At 48.1% G+C, this 19,510-nt stretch overlaps 1 protein-coding gene across 4 annotated transcripts in view; it reads right to left on the bottom strand.

The window, feature by feature from the left end:
• Positions 1 to 7,210: 7,210 nt before the first annotated feature.
• The window catches only part of Cbfa2t2 (CBFA2/RUNX1 partner transcriptional co-repressor 2), a 100,024-nt gene continuing 87,724 nt past the window's right edge, over positions 7,211 to 19,510 (bottom strand). For 3 of the 4 annotated variants that reach the window (XM_070007082.1, XM_070007080.1, XM_070007083.1), the window contains 2 exons: positions 18,132 to 18,322; positions 7,211 to 12,714 (listed from right to left, as the gene is read on the bottom strand). In XM_070007082.1, the coding sequence (XP_069863183.1) occupies positions 12,415 to 12,714; positions 18,132 to 18,322 (491 nt within the window). In that variant the 3' untranslated portion in view covers positions 7,211 to 12,414. The remainder of the gene's footprint in view (positions 12,715 to 18,131; positions 18,323 to 19,510) is intronic. The other variant, XM_070007081.1, reaches the window with a different exon arrangement.

The following is a 19,510-nucleotide window of genomic DNA, read 5'->3' as shown; positions in this document are numbered from 1 at the left end:
AATAAAAGGCATTGGTCATCTCAGTGCGCCTCATCCTTCTCCCTGCACCCCTGGCCTCCCTAACTGGAAAAAGAGTCAGTCCGTCTGTCTGTCTGAGGCTCCCCACATTGCAGGGAGCTGAGGCAGTTTCCTCAATCCGGGGCTCAGAATCCCAGGGACCCTGGGCCAGGGTCGCCACATGACCCAGACTGCAGGTGGTGGGAACTCCAGCCTCACCCACACACCCTCGGGGGTGCAGAGAGCTTGGCTGGATTCCTATGGAGAAACCCCTCCCTGTACAGAAGCTGCCCCATGAGGCTGGGCCTGAACACTGCTGCTTGACGTGGAGCAGATGCAGGATGGCGGCTGGGTCACCTCCACCAGCCCTGGCCAGGGGATCAACAGGGAACTGCAGAGGACACGTCTGACCTGCGCTGGGGGGGGGGGGGGGAGGGAGGGGGGAGGGAGGGGGGAGGAGAGAGTGTGGGAGGCCGGAGGGGAGCTGCAGACCGGGCTCAGAAAGGAAGGTCAGAGGGTCAGAGGAGGAGGCGAGCAGGGCGGCACCCTGCAGAAGTGCTGACAGAAGACTGGAGGCCCAGTACAGGAGGACCCGGGAGTCAGGATGGAGGCTCTCCAATGTCAGAGCAGACTCACAAGCCTATCTTCATCTCTGTCTTGCCAACCACATTGTAACACACACACATACTATACACACTACACACTATACATACATACACCACACTACACACACCACACATTACCACACATTGCATACCACACACTACACACACCACATAGCACATACATACACTGTGCATTACATATACTACACACCACACACCACACACTATATACCACACACTACATATTACACACCACACATTGCATACCACACACACTACACACCATATTGAATACCACATACTATATATACCACACAGCACATAGATTGTGCATCACATATACTACACACCACACACTATACACCACACACCACAGACTACATATACTACATGCACTACACATTACATAGCACACATTGCATACCACACACCATACTTTACACCGTACTGCATACCACATACTACACATACCACATAGCACACACGTACATTGCGCATCACATATACTATACACCACACACCACACACTACACACCACACACACTGCACATCACATACACCCACACACACACTATATACCACACTACATACCACACATTACACAACACACACACCACAAACTATTCATGCATACACTGTGCCTCACATATACTACATACCACACACAGAGCTCCGGAAGCCTCATATAGCAACCACTTCTCGTATTACACATCACACACACTATAACGTGCGTGTGCGTGTGTGCACACACAAACACACACACGCACACACATGCACACACACCACACACCACACCGAGAGCTCGGGTAGCCTAACGCAGCAACTACTTCTCTGGGTTCTACTGCCCCTCATGGACCATCTCTGTGAAGCAGTTGCCCAAGGGGCGTTCAAATGTTGCCATGGTGACCACATCCGTCCAACTAGCACTCTGCAGTGGCCCCCACTTGAAGTCAAGTTTCTTTTGTCTCCTCTCTTCCTCCTCTCTTTCCTTCCTTCCTTCCTTCCTTCCTTCCTTCCTTCCTTCCTTCCTTCTTCCTTTCTTTTCTTTTTCTTTCTTTCTTTCTCTCTCTCTCTCTCTCTCTCTCTCTCTCTCTCTCTCTTTCTTTCTTTCTTTCTCTCTCTGTCTCTCTTGGGGGGTGGAAGCTGGTTCTGGGGCTTGACTTCAGGGCCTGGGCATGGTCCCTGAGCTTTTTTTAACTTAAGGCTAGTGCTCTACCACTTGAGCCACAGCTCTACTTTCAGCTTTTTCTGAGGAGTTTATTGGAGACTTTTCTACCTGGGCTGGTTGTGAACTGCGATCCTCAGATCCCAGCCCCCTGAGTAGTTAGGATTACAGGCAGGAGCCACCAGCACTAGAACCATTGTTGGTTTCTTTCTTGGTGCCAGGATTGGGGCTTGAACTCAGGGCCTGGGTGCTATCCCTGAGCTTTTATGCTCAAGGAACCACAGCTCCCCTAGCTTTTTTTTGTTGGCTAATTGGACACAGACACTCACAGACACTCCTTCCTGGGCTGACTTTGAACCATGATCCTCAGCCTAGATCTCAGCCTATTGAGTAGCCACCAGGGCCCAGCCAAATTTCCTTTTTTTTTTTTTTTTGGGTCTGGTCGTGGGGCCTGAACTCTAGGCCTGGGCGCTGTCCCTCAGCTCTTCAGCTCAAGGCTAGCGCTCTACCACTTGAGCCACAGCACCACTTCCGGCTTTTTCTTTTTGCTTATGTGGTGCTGAGGAATCGAACCCAGGGCCTCGGGCATGCAAGGCAAGCGCTCTACCACTGAGCCACCTTCCCAGCCCCAGCCAAGTTTCTTATCCTGGCATTCAAGCTCCTAGCAATGTCTCCCTCAGTCATAGGCTGAACTGGGCCATGTGAATCCTTGGTCTCTCCTCCCTGGCCTCTCTCACCAGTGTCAGCACAGAACTGTGCTGTCCTGGCCTTTCAACAGCAGGTGAAGCCCTGATCTTGGCTCCGCCCCAACCCTTGCTCTCAGTGCCCTACTTCTGATGACTTTTTGTTGTTGTTGTTATTGTTGGTCTTGAACTCTGAGCTTGGATGCTATCACTGAGTCTCCAGCTCAAGGCAAATACTTTACCACTTGAGCCACAGCACCACTTCCGGTTTTCTGGTGGTTAATTGGAGATAGGACTTTCACAGACTTTCCTGCCTGGGATGGCTTTGAAGTGCGATCCTCAGATCTCAGCCTCCTGAGTAGCTAGGATTACAGGTATGAGTCACCAGTTTCTGGCAAGAAACCATTCTTGAAATGGACATTACTTGAGCAAGACATACAGGCTCCGTGCAGAGTACTGAGGACAGACAAACCTATAAGAAATCATATTCGTTTTGAAGTTCATAAAAAAATTGGCTGAGAAATTATAAGGGCAACTGTGTTTATAGCAGCTTCCTAGATTCAAGATTGTGTGTGTGTGTGTGTGTGTGTGTGTGTGTGTGTGTGTGTGTGTGTATGTACCATTTCCATATTTCCATATGATCAACATTTTGCATTTGTGTGTGTGTGTGGAGGGGCATCAGTAGCATGTCCAATTCCAAAAGACAAAGCTCAGAATATAGTGCCTTGCTCTGACCACACCTACTTCCTGCCACTAGCAGTTAGTTGGTGCCTAGTGTGAAAAATGCTGAGGGCGTATCTGACGCAGCAACTAGCTCTGGCTGGAGGAGGCAAGGGAAGCTGCCATGAAAGGTTCAAAGCCAGGCCCTATGGTCTGCAAAAGGCCCTGACCTTTTCTAAAGCTTGGGAGGATCAAGAGAATGACAGGGGAGCCTCAGAAAGAATGGCTGCATAGAGGAAGGCAAAAGTAGCCAGAATGTTACCTTGGGTAGGAATTTGTATCAACGCATCAGGCCCAGGTCTGTCCACCAGAGGGCGCCTGACACCAGGCAACGAAGCAGAGGGAGGTGTGGAGAAGGGTTCACTGATGGCTGCCCAGCTCCTTGGGAGGGAGGCAGACTCAGAAGGTACAGCTAATTCACCATGCTGGAACCCCAGCTCTCAGAAACAAGCACAGACAGGCAATGTGAGTGGATCGATGTTTCTGCCCATCCTGATAGCTCAGGTTAATTTCCCTTTATCACTATAAGAAGACCTATTGCTGGGCACTGGTGGCTCAGGCCTATAATCCTAGCTACTCAGTAGGCTGAGATCTGAGGATTGTGATTCAAAGCCAGCCCTGGCAAGGGAAGTCCATGAGACTCATCTCCAATTAATCACCAGAAAACTGGAAGTGGTGCTGTGGCTCAAGTGGTAGAGTACTCGCCTTGAGCTGAAGAGCGCCAGGGACAGCGCCCAGGCCCAGAGTTCAAGCCCTACAACTGACCAAAACAAAAAACAAACAAACAAAAAAAACCCTATTACTAGGCTATTAGGTTTCACCCTTGATAAATATACATGGGCTCTACTCACCTTCTAGAAAAACCACTCTCCTGGTTTCCTCTCTCTGGTTGTCTCTCCATGACAAAGAATCAGATGGAAATGTGCCACTAAGTTCTCTAGACTTCATGAATGCACTTTCAGTAATAGCCATTTCCCAAATTCTACTCTCAAGTATGCTCCTCACCTTGTCTCCTCTCTTCCTGCTCACTCTCCCCCCCGCCCTACCCCCAGCACCTCCTCTTAAGGTTTAATCTATTTTTCTCTTAGCTACCACATCTGAGTCAGGGGGTCTCAACAGTTGTTCCTACTGACTTGCTCATGGTTCAGTGATTTATTTTGGGGGAGGAGTGGGCAGCTCATCCTATGACTGACACTCTCTATGATTGCTGAAGAGCCTTATGATCTTTTCCCTCGATTCATATTTTTGTTTTAGCCAGGCCCCAGCTTCTCTGGAGTTCTTAGACCCTTGGTGTAACATAAACCTGAGACCCAGACCCAGGGCTAAGTTATTATCTATAGGGGAACTGCTTACACTGTCTTTCAAGCAGGAAAGACATGTTTCTGTCTCCACCGTAGACATCATTCCTGTTGCCTTTTCTCAGGGCCAAAGGCCATCCTGGGAATGAGGAGCTGACGAGTGAACACTCAGAGCCCAATCTCCCATTCCCTCCCATCTCAGGCAGTTCATCTTGCAATTTTTCTCTCCACCCCCAAGTGGTACAGGTTTCTTTTTTCAACTACCACTTTGGTTCAAGCTTTTTTTTTTTTTTCCTCTCGGTCGTAGGACTTGAGTTCAAGGCTTAAGCACTGTCCCTGAAACTTTCACCTTAAGGCTAGTGCTGTACGACTTTGAGCCACAGTGCCACTTCTGGTTTTCTGGTGACTAATTAGAGAAAAGAGTTTCTGACTTTCCTGCCCTAGCTGGCTTTGAACAGTAATCCTCAGATCTCAGTCTCCGAGTAGCTAGGATTACAGGTGTGAGCCACTGGTGCCTTATTCTTAAAATTTGTTCTGGGAAGTGGCACTGTGGTAAGTGTTTGCCTTGAGCTGAATTGCTGAAGGACAGCACCCAGGCCCAGAGTTCAAGTCCCACAACCAAGAAAACAAAAACAAACAAAACATTAAAATTTGTTCTGGTCCTTGGGGGGGAGTTCCTGTATCTTCTCACTTGGCACCTCAGTATGCAGTTAAGATGTACATGTATCTGCCATCTGGTGGGAAGGAAAGCATTTTCAGTCTCCAGCTATACAAGGAGCTCCTGTTACTTGATAGGAGCCCCATGCCTGGGACCCTGTATTGTTCTAGATGGTGGATGACACTGCCTGGCATGTAGAGGGAGATGTTGCTATTCACTCTGTGACAGGAAAGACTGGGAGCCTGGCGCGGGCTTGGATGGACAGGCTCAGCGCATGGGCCCAACACCATACACAGGTGCTCTGTGTCCACACCCATCTGTGCCATGCAGAGTGCCACATGGCTGCTGAGGGCACTGCAAGCGTGAGTGCATTCCACAATGTACACTTCAGTAAGCCAGATGGGGAAGATGCCAAACAAGCGACTGCCAAACAGGAAGTGAACTCTTAAGACAACTATAGCCTCAGTTAGGTTACTACCATTAGGCAAATAAAGGCGAACAGAGAAATCACGTAGGTCTGGTCTATGTCTTTTCTTTTTGCTGGTCATGGGGCCTGAACTCTGGGCCTGGGCGCTGTCCCTCAGCTCTTCAGCTCAGGCTAGCGCTCTACCACTTGCACCATAGCGCCATTTCTGGCTTTTTCTGCTTATCTGGTGCTGGGGAATCGAACCACGGATGGCCTCACGCATGCAAGGCAAGCACTCTACCACTGAGCCACCTTCCCAGCGCAACAGTTGTAGTTCTTTTTTTGCCGGTCATGGGGCCTGAACTCTGGGCCTGGGCGCTGTCCCTCAGCTCTTCAGATCAAGGCTAGCACTCTACCACTTGAGCCACAGCACCACTTCTGGCTTTTTTTTTTTTTTTTTGCTTATGTGGTGCTGAGGAATCGAACCCAGGGCCTCATGCATGCAAGGCAAGCGCTCTATCACTGAGCCACCTTCCCAGCCCCGCAACAGTCATATTTCTAAGCATGTTAATATTTGTGTTAAAATTTGGTAAGAGGGCTGGGAAGGTGGCTTAGTGGTAGAGTGCTTGCCTAGCATGCATGTAGCCCTGAGTTTGATTCCTTAGTATCACATAAACAGAAAAGCCAGAAGTGGTGCTATGGCTTAAGTGGTAGAGTGCTTGCCTTGAGCAAATGAAGCTCTGGGATAGTGTCCAGGCCCTGAGTTCAAGCCCCAGGACTGGTAAAACAAAAACAACAAAAAAACTTGGTATGAAAATACATGAGTTGGGGCTGGGAAGGTGGCTCAGTGGTAGAGCGCTTGCCTTGCATGCATGAGGCCCTGGGTTCAATTCCTCAGCACCACATAAGCAAAAAGAAAAAAAGCCAGAAGTGGCGCTGTGGCTCAAGTGGTAGAGTGCTAGCCTTGAGCTGAAGAGCTGAGGGACAGCTCTCAGGCCCAGAGTTCAGGCCCCATGACCGGGCCCCTCTCCACCTCCAAAAAAAAAAGAAAATACGTGAGTTGCAGGAGCTGGTGGGGGCTCATGCCTGTCATCTTAGCGACTCAGGAGGCTGATCTGAAGATAGCCTGGGCAGGAAGGCAGCCTGGGCAGGAAAGACCTTGAGACTCATATCTCCAATTAACCATTAGAAAACTGGAAGTAGCCAAAGTGCTAGAGAACTAACCTTGAGCAAAAAGAGCTCAGGGACAGCACCCAGGCCCAGAGTTCAAGCCTCATGACCGGCAAAAAGAAAAACAAAAGAGGAGTTATTAGAAAAAAGATCCTACATCCATTATTTTATTTTTCAGACCTTGGTTGAAATCTCCTTGCCAAAAGTCATTTAATGGTGACAGGAGTGTCCCTAAGCTGTTGGTGAAGCTTAACTGCAGGCTTTCTGGATGGACATAGCCCCACTTGGGACAGACAAGCCATTGTCGCTGGCTTCACAGAGCGGTTCCAGGGTCTGAGTGCACGCATGCCCCATCTTTATGACGTAGCAAGAATGGTTCAAGCACCAAGACTCGAAGTGGGAAGGGGACCCAGGCCTAGTGCAGGCCACCACCACGCATAGCCCACCACGGCACCACGCCAGCCTCCCAGCCCAATCCAGCTTGAGTCAGAAAAGGAATATAGCCTTTTTATTGACTAAGTAGAACAAACTAAATACATATTTAACGGTTTTGGTTCGTTTATACAGTACCTTAAATAAGTTATGCACAGTTGAGTAACAAAAGTTCTTATCAGAGTCAAATGGTGAATACAGAAGCAGACTGGCGCATCCCACAGCGGCTCCCACTCAGCAGCCCCCTGACACCGCACGCGGGGCTTAGATTCTATTTATTTACATCACTGCCTTTCTTTTATGGATGGAGCCTTTGGAGCTTCATCAGGAACTTGGAAAGCTAAATATCCCTTTCACCATTCACCCAATGCTTATTGCTGCTTCTTTCCGCCAACTACAAGGCAGGGCCGGGCTGTCCCCTACAGACACCAGCTGCACACGCCCTATTTGGTATAAGCATCCGTGGGAGCACACCCTGGGTAGTCTGAGGCCTAACCAGATGGGTCTGTGCGCGAAGTGCCTCCTCTTGGGCTGTGGAGTGGGAGGTGGAGGGTTGGCTGCAGGCCTGCCTTCAGGCCTCCCAACTTTCTCTTGGCTCAGAATAGGCTGGTTACCTGCTCCACCATCTTTGGAAAATTCATGTCCATGCACTGGGCAAAGAGGCAGGTAGTGAGCATTTTGGTTTCACAGAACTATTCTCGAGAGCCAGAAGGGCTCTGCTGAGCAGCTGTCCTGCTGTCCCTGCCAGCTGGGGCAGGGCTCTTCTTTGACAGCTGGCCATCTGGCCCATGCTGGAGCAGTCCAGGTCCTTCTGGCTTTTCTCACATTTGGTTCAAACATGCCACCACCCAATTCTCTGCAAATAGCTAAAAACCATCCGCATTGGCTTGCTCTCCTGACTCAGGAGCCTGGAAACCTTGGTTCTAGTCCAGTTCTTAAGAAAGCCTTCAAGATGTGTCCTATTTGTAATGATTTATTCAGTCCACAATCCCTCCTACAGTTTCTTGGACAAATGGCCATCTGGACATCCTTTATATTTTCTCTCCAAAGAATTCATTATCATACAATTGCAATTGTGTCATGAAGCTTCAAGCAAACATGACGAGACATCCTGAAGACCTACTGTCTATACCTCTGCGAGGAGGCGACGGGGCTGGGAAGCAAAATGGGAATTTTTCTGTCTGGAAGCAGAAGATGCTCAAGCTGATGGCAAGAAGTGATGTGCTCCCAGTGGACCAACAGGCCCTGATGGACCACGGAGCCCAAAATGCAGAAGGAGGGCCACAGCCAAGGCCCATACAGCCGCTTCCACATGTAGATTTGTGAAGACAAGACTCAGCGGTGCCTCAAGAAGAGCAACACATTGCACCTGCCCCCTCCCCAGCTACACATGAGCAAGTCTACTGAGCAGGGGCACCCCGTGAGGTGCAACCACTCAACTTCTTCCCAAGCCTTCAACACTGCATGAGCCGAAAGTACAGGGGGACTGGCACCCAGAGAACCACCAAAAACATTTAAAGATGGCTCCCATGTGGGCTGCCCTTGGTGTCTGCTGGTTCCTGTGATTTGTCCTCATACTGTGAAGCCCCTCCACCGCCAGGACCCCTCAGCAAACCAAGGGCTGGCTCGCCTTCTCCTCTGGACATGCTCTGCCACCTTCTGAACCACTCCAGCCACTCTTAGCCTTCTTCATTTGGATCAACTGTAGAGGCCATGCCTCTAAGCCGCCTGACTCTAATACTTCCTAAAAATCCCAGTGGAGATGCATGGGAGCCTGTCCATCCACTCCCAAACTGGTAGAAGTGGTCAGTAGAGACCAGAAACCAAGTGGGGAGTCTAGAATGGCTCCTACCTCACCCAGATGCTGCTTTTCCTCCTGTCCAGGGAGCTGAAGAATGGAGTTGGAGAAAGGGAAATCATGGATGATGCCCATGCCTTGTGTGTGACATTGAAAGGGAACTGAATGTGGTGTCTCAAGCCTGTAATCCTTTTGGGAAAGAGATCAGAAGATCATAGTCCTAGGGTAGCATCCCCAGTGACACAGGGAAGCACAAGTAGGAAGATAGCAGCCCAGGCTAACTGGGATGTAGAGATTCTGCCTTGGAAATAACTGATGCATAAAGGGCCTGGAGGCAAGTGGCAGAGCACATGCCTAGTTAGCATGAGGCCCTGATTTCTACCTCCAATCACACACACACACACACACACACACACACACACACAGACTAAAAGCTCTGAGAACTGAACTGGTATGGAGTCCTGCCTAGGATTGCAGATGGACTCTTAGCGCGCACACACACACACACACACACACACACACACACACACACACACTGCAGATGGACTCTTAGCACACACACACACACACACACATTGCAGATGGACTCTTAGCGCGCGCGCACACACACACACACACACACACATACACACACACACACACACACACACACACACACACAGACTAAAAGCTCTGAGAATTGAACTGGTATGGAGTCCTGCCTAGGATTGCAGATGGACTCTTAGAGCACAGGAGCCAAGCAGTCTGGAATGGCTTTACAGACTCAAACAGAAACTCTTTGGACTGGAACCATAGCTTACAAAAGTAGGCCAGGCTCTGCACCTGAGTTTCCCTGTGGAAGACCACGACAAGATCCTAATAACAGTCTTGGTTCTGTTTGTTTTGTTTTCCCCCACTAAAAGACATGGGTGTTAAAACTCAGGATCCTTCTGCCTCAGCCTTGAGTGCTGGAATTATAGGCATGCATCTCCACTGCCCAGTGATTTTGGCTCTTATTCTAACCAGTACAACAGCTACACTGCTAGTCTTGTGGTCAGTGACAACTTTAAATGAAGAAAGTGAGCCAAGGACAGACCCAGGACACTCTTGTGCTAACTGATTTTTCCCCTGAGACAGTGACCTCCCAGTGGAAGAGGTTCTAGGAGATAGATGGGGGAGAGGAAGGCCAGGCTGTACTGGGCAGACTGAAGGGCTCTAGGTCTTGTATTACATGCTAAAATAGCGTAATTACCTGTTCATTCTCTGGGTCCACCTTACTTTATACAATGGAAGTCTAGGTATTTGATATTTTTGTTGGTCCTAGGGCTTGAATTCAGGGCCTGAGCTCTTTTGTTCAAAGCTAATGTTCTACCGCTTTGAGCCACAGCTCCACTTCTGATTTTTGAGTGGTTAATTAAAGATGAATCTCATGGGGACTTTTCTGCTCGGGCTGGCTTTAAATTGTGATCCTCAGATCTCAGCCTCCTGAGTAGCTGGGATTATAGGTATGAGCTACTGGTGCCTGGCAAGTCTTTTTGTTGTTGTTATTGTTGTTGGTCGTGGGGCCTGAACTCTGGGCCTGGGCGCTGTCCCTCAGCTCTTCAGCTCAAGTCTAGCACTCTACCACTTGAGCCACATTGCTGTTCTGGCTTTTTCTGCATATGTGGTGTAGAGAATCAAACTCAGGGCCTGATGTATGCAAGGTAGGCACTCCACCACTGAGCCACCTTCCCAGCTCCAGCAAGTCTTTTTTTGTCGTGGGGCTTGAACTCTGGGCCCGGGCGCTGTCCTTCAGCTCTTCAGCTCAAGGCGAGTGCTCTACCACTTGAGCTACAGCGCCACTTCCGGTTTTCTGGTGGTTTATTTGAGATAGGAGTCTCACGGTCTCTCCTGCCCGGGCTGGCTTTGAACCGCGATCCTCAGATCTCAGCCTCCTGAGTAGCTAGGATTACAGGCGTGAGCCACCAGCGCCCGGCTTCCAGCAAGTCTTAAGGTTCCCTGTACCAAGTTTCTTTGAAAAACTGAAAATCTTTGATTAAAGTACAGTAGGGACTTAAAAGCTCTTAAGTATGTTACAACTATATGGGAGGCTGATGCCACCATGCCCATCACTTTCCTGTATGGGACCAATAGGGCTTTTAATTCAGATTAGGTCACTGCACAGAAAGTGGCAATCTAACCATGGCTTTCAAAAGCCAGCAGGAACAAGGTCAAGCAACTCACCCCAAGTGATTCCACAGGACAGGGGAGGATGCTGGAGCTTAGTGGGGAATAAGTGGGAGTAGGTCCCTGTGCTGGCAGAGAAGGTATGAAGTAGCACCCACCACTCTGGGGGGTAGGGAGGGGCTGGACAGCCAGGGGAGCAGGTAGAAAGCTTTCCCAAACAGCTCTTACATGTCATACAATCTTCCTGAGCTGAAGGAATGTACTGAACAGGTCATGTGAGAAGGGAGACTGAGCCTGTGTGCCTGATAATGAATTGATGTCATAGCCATAAAGCCAGGAACCAGGTGTGAGGAGCCTCTTCAGGTCCAGAGGGCTGCTCAGCTAACACCAGCCTGTTCTGCTAAGTCCTCACACTCCGGCACAGCTCATGTAACTGCTGCAGCCTAACAGTACTAACCAGAGCCCACAGGCAGACAATGCCCAGAGTCTGTCATACGCGGTCTGAGAGAAAAGGACGTAGAAGATGACTATGCAAACAGTCAAGCAGTGGCAGAGGGCCCTGAACTTCCAAGAGATGGCCTGCTCAGTAATTTAATGATACTAGTTTGGCCAGCATGCTCAGAGAGAAGACTAACACAAAGGAGTCCCATTTTCTCTTGGACCAGTCCAAGTGCTGGAAACTATTTTCTGCACACACAAAATCAAGTGAGATATGGAAGAAAAATGGGTTCCAAACGAAAGGAGCCAGCCAGGTTGGAAACTAGTCCAAAATACTTTTCAATGTCAGGGAAAACTTATTTTTATTCCTTCTTAGCATTAGGAGTGCTTCAACTGAAGTACTGGCTTCTTTTTTGCCCTTTTCTGGGCAGAGGATGAGTCCTGAGCACAGCTTTTCGCCTACCCAAGTCCCTGTGAGGCTGAGAGGCCTCCTCAGCCTGCTGTCTGCGTCCTGGCCTCTGGCACATGAGGCCCGTGGATGGAGCAGGAACTAGATAGTACAGGGGTGAGTTGCAGCCAGCTTGGCCAGCACTGTGACAGTCTGCCAGTGAAGAAGGTGGGGAGCTGGTGATCTGCACTGAATGGGCTGGCTAAGCCAGCTCTGACTGGGAGAGGAACATGGGAGAGCCACCGAGGAGGCAGTTCAGGCCACCTGTGTGCAAAGCCCAGCATACTAGTTCTTCTGCACATTCTTGACAAGTTGCAGGGAGCTTTAGTCAAGTCCTGCTTTCACTTCAGTTCTTGACAATGACCCAACAGCTCCTGGATCCAACAGCCAAATCCTTGCTGCAAGGGCTCTGTCACATGGAGTGGCCATAAGGGTGGGTGGAGTCTGGGGCTCAGAGTCCATTGGCATCAATGGCTGTTACAGAGGCAGGAGTTGAGGAACGTGAGGTGGTGGCCGAGGTCTTGTCTAGGGCCGGACTAGGCACACTGCAGTCAGCTGACCTGGCTGAGGAGCCCCTCCCTCCAGGAAGCAGCGGCCGGCTCTGGCTATGGGGACTCTGACCATGCAGACTCTGGCCACAGAGGCGGTGGTGCCGCTCCCAGTCCTTGTGCTGGCAGAAAGAGCCGCAGTACCGGGCAATGTTGCAGCCACTGCACGTCTCGCTAGCTTTGCGGCCACAGTTCCAGCAGTTCTGCAAGACATAGGCATCAGTTAGTAGCTGCTAGGATCTCAAGGGGTGGGCTTCTCATTTGTCAATGTTACCTACATGGTACTCCTTGCTACTAGTTCAACCATGAGAAAGACAGACATACCCTGTTCTGAATGTCCTTCATATGCAGAGCAGGAAAACTACCCAAAAGACATAGGGGACTAGCGCTGGTAGCTCATGGCTGCAATTCTAGCTACTTAGGAGGCTGAGATTTGAGGATCATGGTTCAAAGCCAGCCCGGGCAGGAAAGGTTGTGAGACTCTTATCTCCACTCAGAAAACCGGAAGTGGCACTGTGGCTCAAGTGGTAGAGCGCTCACCTTGAGCTGAAGAGCTGAGGGACGGCGCCCAGGCTCAGAGTTCAAGCCCCACAACTGACCGAAAGAAAAAAAAAAAAAGATACAGGGTACATGTGCAGCCTGGGCAGGCACAAGCCCTCCTCCAGCTTAAGACACAGGTTTATCTTCTGACACCTGCTTGGCTTCTCAGAGAGTAAATTACCTCATCCCCAGCGCTCCTGCAACAGACACCTTCTAAACACACCATAGGTGTACACTCATTCCTTCCAATGGAGGAATGAGCCCTGTTGTTTTTACTAACATTTTGTGTGTGTGTGCGCGCCAGCACAGGGGCTTGAACTCAGGGCCTGGGTGCTGTCCTTTGCTTTTTCACTCAAGGCTAGTGCTCTACCACTTGAGCCCCAGTTTCACATCTGGCTTTATGATAGTTAATTTGAGATGAGTGTCCCTCAGACTTTCCTGCCTGGGCTGGCTTCCAATATCAATCTTTAGATCTCAGCCTCCTGAGAAGCTAGGTTATAGGCATGAGCCACCTTGTATAAGTGGACCTCTTCCCAAAAAGCCACCTGCTAAGGAACTGGGATGGATGGGGAAGAGGGAGGTGACTGTGTATTTCTGCTTTGGGCGCCTGTGCTGCCCATTCTCCTTTGCTGACGGCCTGGGATTTGGGGAGAAAGAGGTCTGTCTCTCCTCAAGGAAACTTAGCTCTGAAGTGATAGCACTTTCTCATTCCTTCTTGAACTTTTTCAGAGGGGGAAGGTACTACCAGAGCTCAGCAAAACTATCAGCTGAGAATGTAGCAATTCTATTACAGAACACATGAGCCAATCAAGGCATTGGGAGAACCGAAAGCAGCACTACAGTCACCAGACAGACAACTTGATGCCTCTCTCAGTTGGCTAGGAGAGAAGAGCACATTAGAATAAAGGTGGCCACAGTGCAGCCCAGCACAGGCTCAGGCCACTAGTGATATGCACGTGCCCTCTGCACAAGGACTCCAGGACCCACTGCTGACAGACAAGTCTTATGCACTATTCTGATGAAACTACCAGGAAGAATGGGATCCATACCAAGAATTCATTTTATCTTCCTAAAAATGACAGGTCTCAGCTGGAGGTTTGGTTCAAGTGGTGGGGTGGGTGCTTATTAATGAGTGTGAGGCCCTGAGTCCAAAGTCCAGTACCACAAACAAACGTACAAACAACCTCCAAAAGCCCCAAACTACCAAGGTAACAGGACAGAGGCTGCTATATCCACTGGAGAGAGAAGAAAGTTGATTCTTTAAGGGAGGATGACTTTCAGTATGAATGCTGAGTGGGACTAGAAGAGGATTACAATTCAAGCCCCCTACCAAAGGGCTTCTTATAGGACAAGGAGAAACTGCACAGACACCAGTGAAATGCCAGGAAACCATTCTACCTAGTCAATGCAAACAAAAGCTTAGACTCTACATACATCCCTGTTTCGGAAAGGTTTCTGGGGTAGATGTTGGTGTATGCTTCATCTTAGGCCACTTTATAAATGGTTTAAAAATGATAACCTCACCAGGCGCTGGTGGCTCATGCCTATAATCCTAGCTACCCAGGAGGCTAACATCTGAGGATCGTGGTTCAAAGCCAGCCCAGGCAGGAAAGTCCATGAGACTCTTATCTCCAATAAAACACTCAGAAAACCGGAGGTGGTGCAGTGGTTCAAGTGGTAGAGCGCTAGCCTTGAGCTGAAGAGCTGAGGGACAGCATTCAGGTCCAGAGTTCAAGCCTCACAACCGACAAAAAAAAAAGATAACCTCTTGGAAGTGGAGGTGACTTAAGAGCTGGAGTACCAGCCTTGAGTGGAAATGCTAAGGGACAGTGCCCAGGCTCAAACTAGTATTGGCACAAAATAAATAAGTAAAGGCTTCTTAAAAAATCTCTAAATGGGGAGGTAGGAAGTTCCCATTTGTAATCATTTGGTAGATGATAGGATAGACATACATGCTTATGGTATATGATAGGATGCACATACAGGCTTACTGTTGATGCCTGTGGCTGGCTGCTGTGTTGATTTTCTGTGGTTCCTTGAATGATGTTATAAACATCCAAATGACACGTGGCAGAAAAAAATACAGGCTTAGGATTTGAACCTATGCAGTCTAGAACTCACCCTCAACCAAAAATCACCATTCCTTCTTTAAACACAGAAGTCTGCATGGTGGCTCAATGTTAAAATCTTAGCTACTTGGGAGGCAGAGGTCAGGAGGTTACAGTCTGAAGCTAGACTGGTGAAAAAGCAGCTCATAGGACTCCATCTCAGACAAAGTCTAGGCTTGATGGCATGTGCTTGTTATCCTCAAAACACTATGGCGACGTGTGTACGTGTGTGTGTGTGTGTGTGTGTGTATGTGTGTGTGTTCTTCATCAATGCAAAAAGTGTGTGTGTGTGTGTGTGTGTGTGTTCTTCATCAATGCAAAAAGTGAGGCTCTACCTAAAAAACAACCCATGTAAAAAGAGGCCAAATGCAAATAATAAGAGCATCTACCTAACGAGTTCAAAAACAAAAGCAAAAACTGAGGATATATCTCGGTGGTTGGATGCTTGTCTAGCATATACAAGCCTGAGTTTGAACCTCAGCACTGAAAAAAAAAAAACAACCAACTCTACAAACTGGATATGGTGGTTTACACCTATAATCCTGGTATTCAGGAGGCTGAGCATGAGAACTGAGTTTGAGGCCACCCTGTTTCAAACAAAACAGAATAATTGTAGAGAAAAAGTAGGAGGGGTAAGGAGAAAGGAAGGCTTAAAGAAGTTGTATTTTCACATGCAGGGTCTTTTATAAAGCAAATTTGTCTTTACCTGGCTATGCTTGGCATCACTGTATTTAAATGGATTCATTTAACAAGGAAAAAATAAAACTTGTACTGTTTAGCCAGGCGCCAGTGGCTCATGCCTGTAATCCTACTAACTACTCAAGAGGCTGAGATCTGAGGATTACAGTTTAAAGCCAGCCTGGGCAGGAAAGTCCATGAAACTCTTATCTCAAATAAAGCACCAGAAAACTGTAAGTGGTGCCATGGCTCAAGTGGTAGAGTGCTTGCCTTGAGCTGAAGAACTGAGGACAGTACCCAGGCCCAGAGAGTTCAAGCCCCATGACAGACAAACACACACACGCACAAACGCGCGCGCGAGTAACAACAACAAACACAAAGAAACCCCAACAAACTTGTTTAATTTTAAAATAACTAAAACCCAGATCTGGGAGTATAACTCAGTGGTAGAGCTCAGAGTTTGAACCTTAGCACTCTAAAAACAAAAACAAAAAAATGAAAATGTATTTTATTTTAAGACAATGACTTAAAATTAGCTATTAGTGCCTCAGCAGAAGAGAATTACCAGGCTTGTTTCTCAAAAAAAAAAATTTTTTTTTGGTCCAGTCGTGGGGCCTGAACTCTGGGGCCTGGGCACTGTCCCTCAGCTCTTCAGCTCAAGGCTAGCGCTCTACCACTTGAGCCACAGCACCACTTCCAGCTTTTCTCTTTTTGCTTATGTGGTGCTGAGGAATCAAACCCAGGGCTTCACGCATGCAAGGCAAGTGCTCTACCACTGAGCCACCTTCCCAGCCCATTTCTCAAAATTTTTAAGCCTGAAAAATAACTACAATGAAAGTTAGAGAAAAACTTCATGATATTCAAAAGTACTGTCAGGATTATTAAAATGTTACTGTCATATGCTTTTTTTGTGTGTTATTAGGGCTAGAAATCAGGGCCTTATACTCTTATATATCTTGTTTTTTTTCCAAAGTTGTCACTACACTTCCACTTCCAGGCTTTTAGTGGTTAATTGAAGATAAGAGTCTCTAGAAATTATCTGCCTGGATTGGCTTTGAACCCTATCCTCAGAAAAGGTAGGATTACAGGCATGAGCCACCCATGCCTGGTTATCAAATGTGTTTTCCTTTTCAGTTTCTTCCTTTTGTCTCCATCATCATGTGCTCTGCCCAACATAGGCACTAGCAGGTCTGCCTAATGTGTTTCAGCTCATAAGAGCTGTCCTATTTGTAAAGAGACTAGATGTCATAGGACTGTGGTTTTATCTTCCTTTTGCTGGAACTGAGGCTTGAAATTAGGGGCCTCAAGCTTGCTTGGCTGGCATTCTATCACTTAAATTATCCCTCCAGCCTGGCTTTTTACTGGTTATTTAGAAATAAAGTTTCATGAACATTTTTTTTTTTTTTGGGGTCAGTCGTGGGGCCTGAACTCTGGGCCTGGGCACTGTCCCTCAGCTCTTCAGCTTAAGGCTAGCACTCTATCACTTGAGCCACAGTGCTGCTTCTGGTCTTTTCTGCTTATGTGGTGCTGCAGAATCGAACCCAGGGCCTCATGCATGCAAGGCAAGCACTCTACCACTCAGCCACCTTCCCAGCCCATTTCATGGACTTTTCAATAAAGATTTATTATCTAGATCTCAGCCTCCTGAGTAGCTAGAATTGTAGGTACAAGCTACCAGCCCTGTTTTTTTTTTTCCCTGTAGAACTCAAATTTGAACTCAGGGCCTTGTGCTATCAATCGGCTTGCTTCTTCAGCTGACACCCTATGGGAGTCATATCTCCAGCCCAGTACCCTGCTTTTCTTTCTTTTTTTTTTTTTGGGTCCAGTCGTGGGGCCTGAACTCTGGGCCTGGGTGCTGTCCCTAAGCTCTTCAGCTCAAGGCTAGCACTCTACCACTTGAGCCACAGCACCACTTCTGGCTTTTTTTCTTTTTGCTTATGTGGTGCTGAGGAATCGAACCTAGGGCCTCAGGCATGCAAGCAAGCGCTCTACCACTGAGCCACCTTCCCAGCCCTACCCTGCTTTTCTTACTTCAGTATCTGTCTTCAGAATTTCAGGATTATGTCAGTTCAATCTCCTGAGCTAGGTTTCTCTACTGTAAATTAAAGAAGCAATAATCTCTACCTTATTGGGTTACTGTGAAAACCAAAAAGAAAGTACATATACAGAGCTAAATGTCATGCATACAAGTGAAAAACTCTATTGTAACTGGCTAAAAATTAATATTGTCTAGTTCAAGAGTGGGCTCTCTGTCTTACTGCCCTGCCCAGACCATAGCCTAGTAGAACTCTGACCTCAGTTGACTCTTCTTGCTCATTGATCACAAGGAAGGCATCTTCTGCGGCCTGTCGTTTGACATCTGCTATGGTTTGTTCCATTCGAGCTCTCTCTGTTGCAATCACTTCAAAGGCTTTTTGCTCAGCCTCAGCAACTGCCTTCTGTACTTCTGACATGGCCTGAATTTTCACCTTATTCACAGCTTCTTCTGGAAGAAAGTGACAGTAAAATCAACTGGCCGGGAAATCTTTCCCCTCCCCTTCCCAGCATTTCTAAGAAGGACAAAGCAGAAGAAACAGGTTGCATATCAGGGAACATGATACTGGCAGTACCAAAGTATCTATCTAAAATGGAGGTGGGGCTGGGAAGGTATTTCAGTGATAGAGTGCTTGCCTTGCATGCATGAGGCCCTGGGTTCAATTCCTCAGCACCACATAAGCAGAAAAAAAAAAAAAGCCGGAAGTGGCACTATGGCTCAAGTGGTAGAGGGCTAGCCTTAAGCTGAAGAGCTGAGGGACAGCATCCAGGCCCAGAGTTCAGGCCCCACAACCGGACAATCAATCAATCAATCAATCAATCAATCAATCAATCAATCAATAATAAATAAATAAAGTGGAGGTGAAGGAAAGAGAATGGCAATGCTATGCAATGAGATGAGTAATATACCAAGAGCAGGCATAGTAACAAGTGATAGGGTGAGGTGTCCCTGGAGTATACAGGGACAAATAAGTGACTAGAGGAGATTTTGATTCTGGAGACTTCTCACAGCAAATAAAGATGAACTTGCACTGGACATTGATCAAAACGAACTAAGCAACTCAATGCAGCTATGGGAGGGAACGAATGAGTGGGAAAGAGGGAGCAACTGACGCTATGCAAAAGGAAAGGAATGTACATATCACCCAATGTAGAAGAAAGAACTGTATTGTCAAAGCCCATAGAACTTGCTGGGCACTGGTGGCTCACGCCTGTAAATCCTCGCAACTCAGGAGGCTGAGATCTGAGGATCGCGGTTCAAAGCCAGCCTGGGCAGGAAAGTCTGTGAGACTCCAGTCGTGGGCCTGAACTCTGAGCTGGGCACTGTCCCTCAGCTCTTCAGCCCAAGGCTAGCTCTCTACCACTTGAACCACAGCTCCACTTCTGGCTTTTTTCTTTTTGCTTATGTGGTGCTAAAGAATTGAACCCAGGGCCTCAAGCATGCCAGGCAAGTGCTCTACCACTGAGTCACCTTCCCAGCCCCTGTGAGACTCTTATCTCCAATAAACCACTAGAAAACCAGAAGTGGTGCTGTGGCTAAAGTGGTAGAATGCTCGCCTTGAGCACCACGACCAATCAAAAAGAAAAAAAAAAAAAAAAAAAAAGCTCACAGAACTCATAAACTTTATAGACCATGATA

This window comes from Dipodomys merriami, unplaced genomic scaffold (assembly GCF_024711535.1).
Source record: "Dipodomys merriami isolate MVZ:Mamm:240054 unplaced genomic scaffold, mDipMer1.0.p SCAF_7, whole genome shotgun sequence".
NCBI lineage: Eukaryota > Metazoa > Chordata > Mammalia > Rodentia > Heteromyidae > Dipodomys > Dipodomys merriami.
The sequence above is the reverse complement of the archived record's forward strand: the minus strand, read 5'-3'. Positions and strand labels throughout refer to the sequence as shown.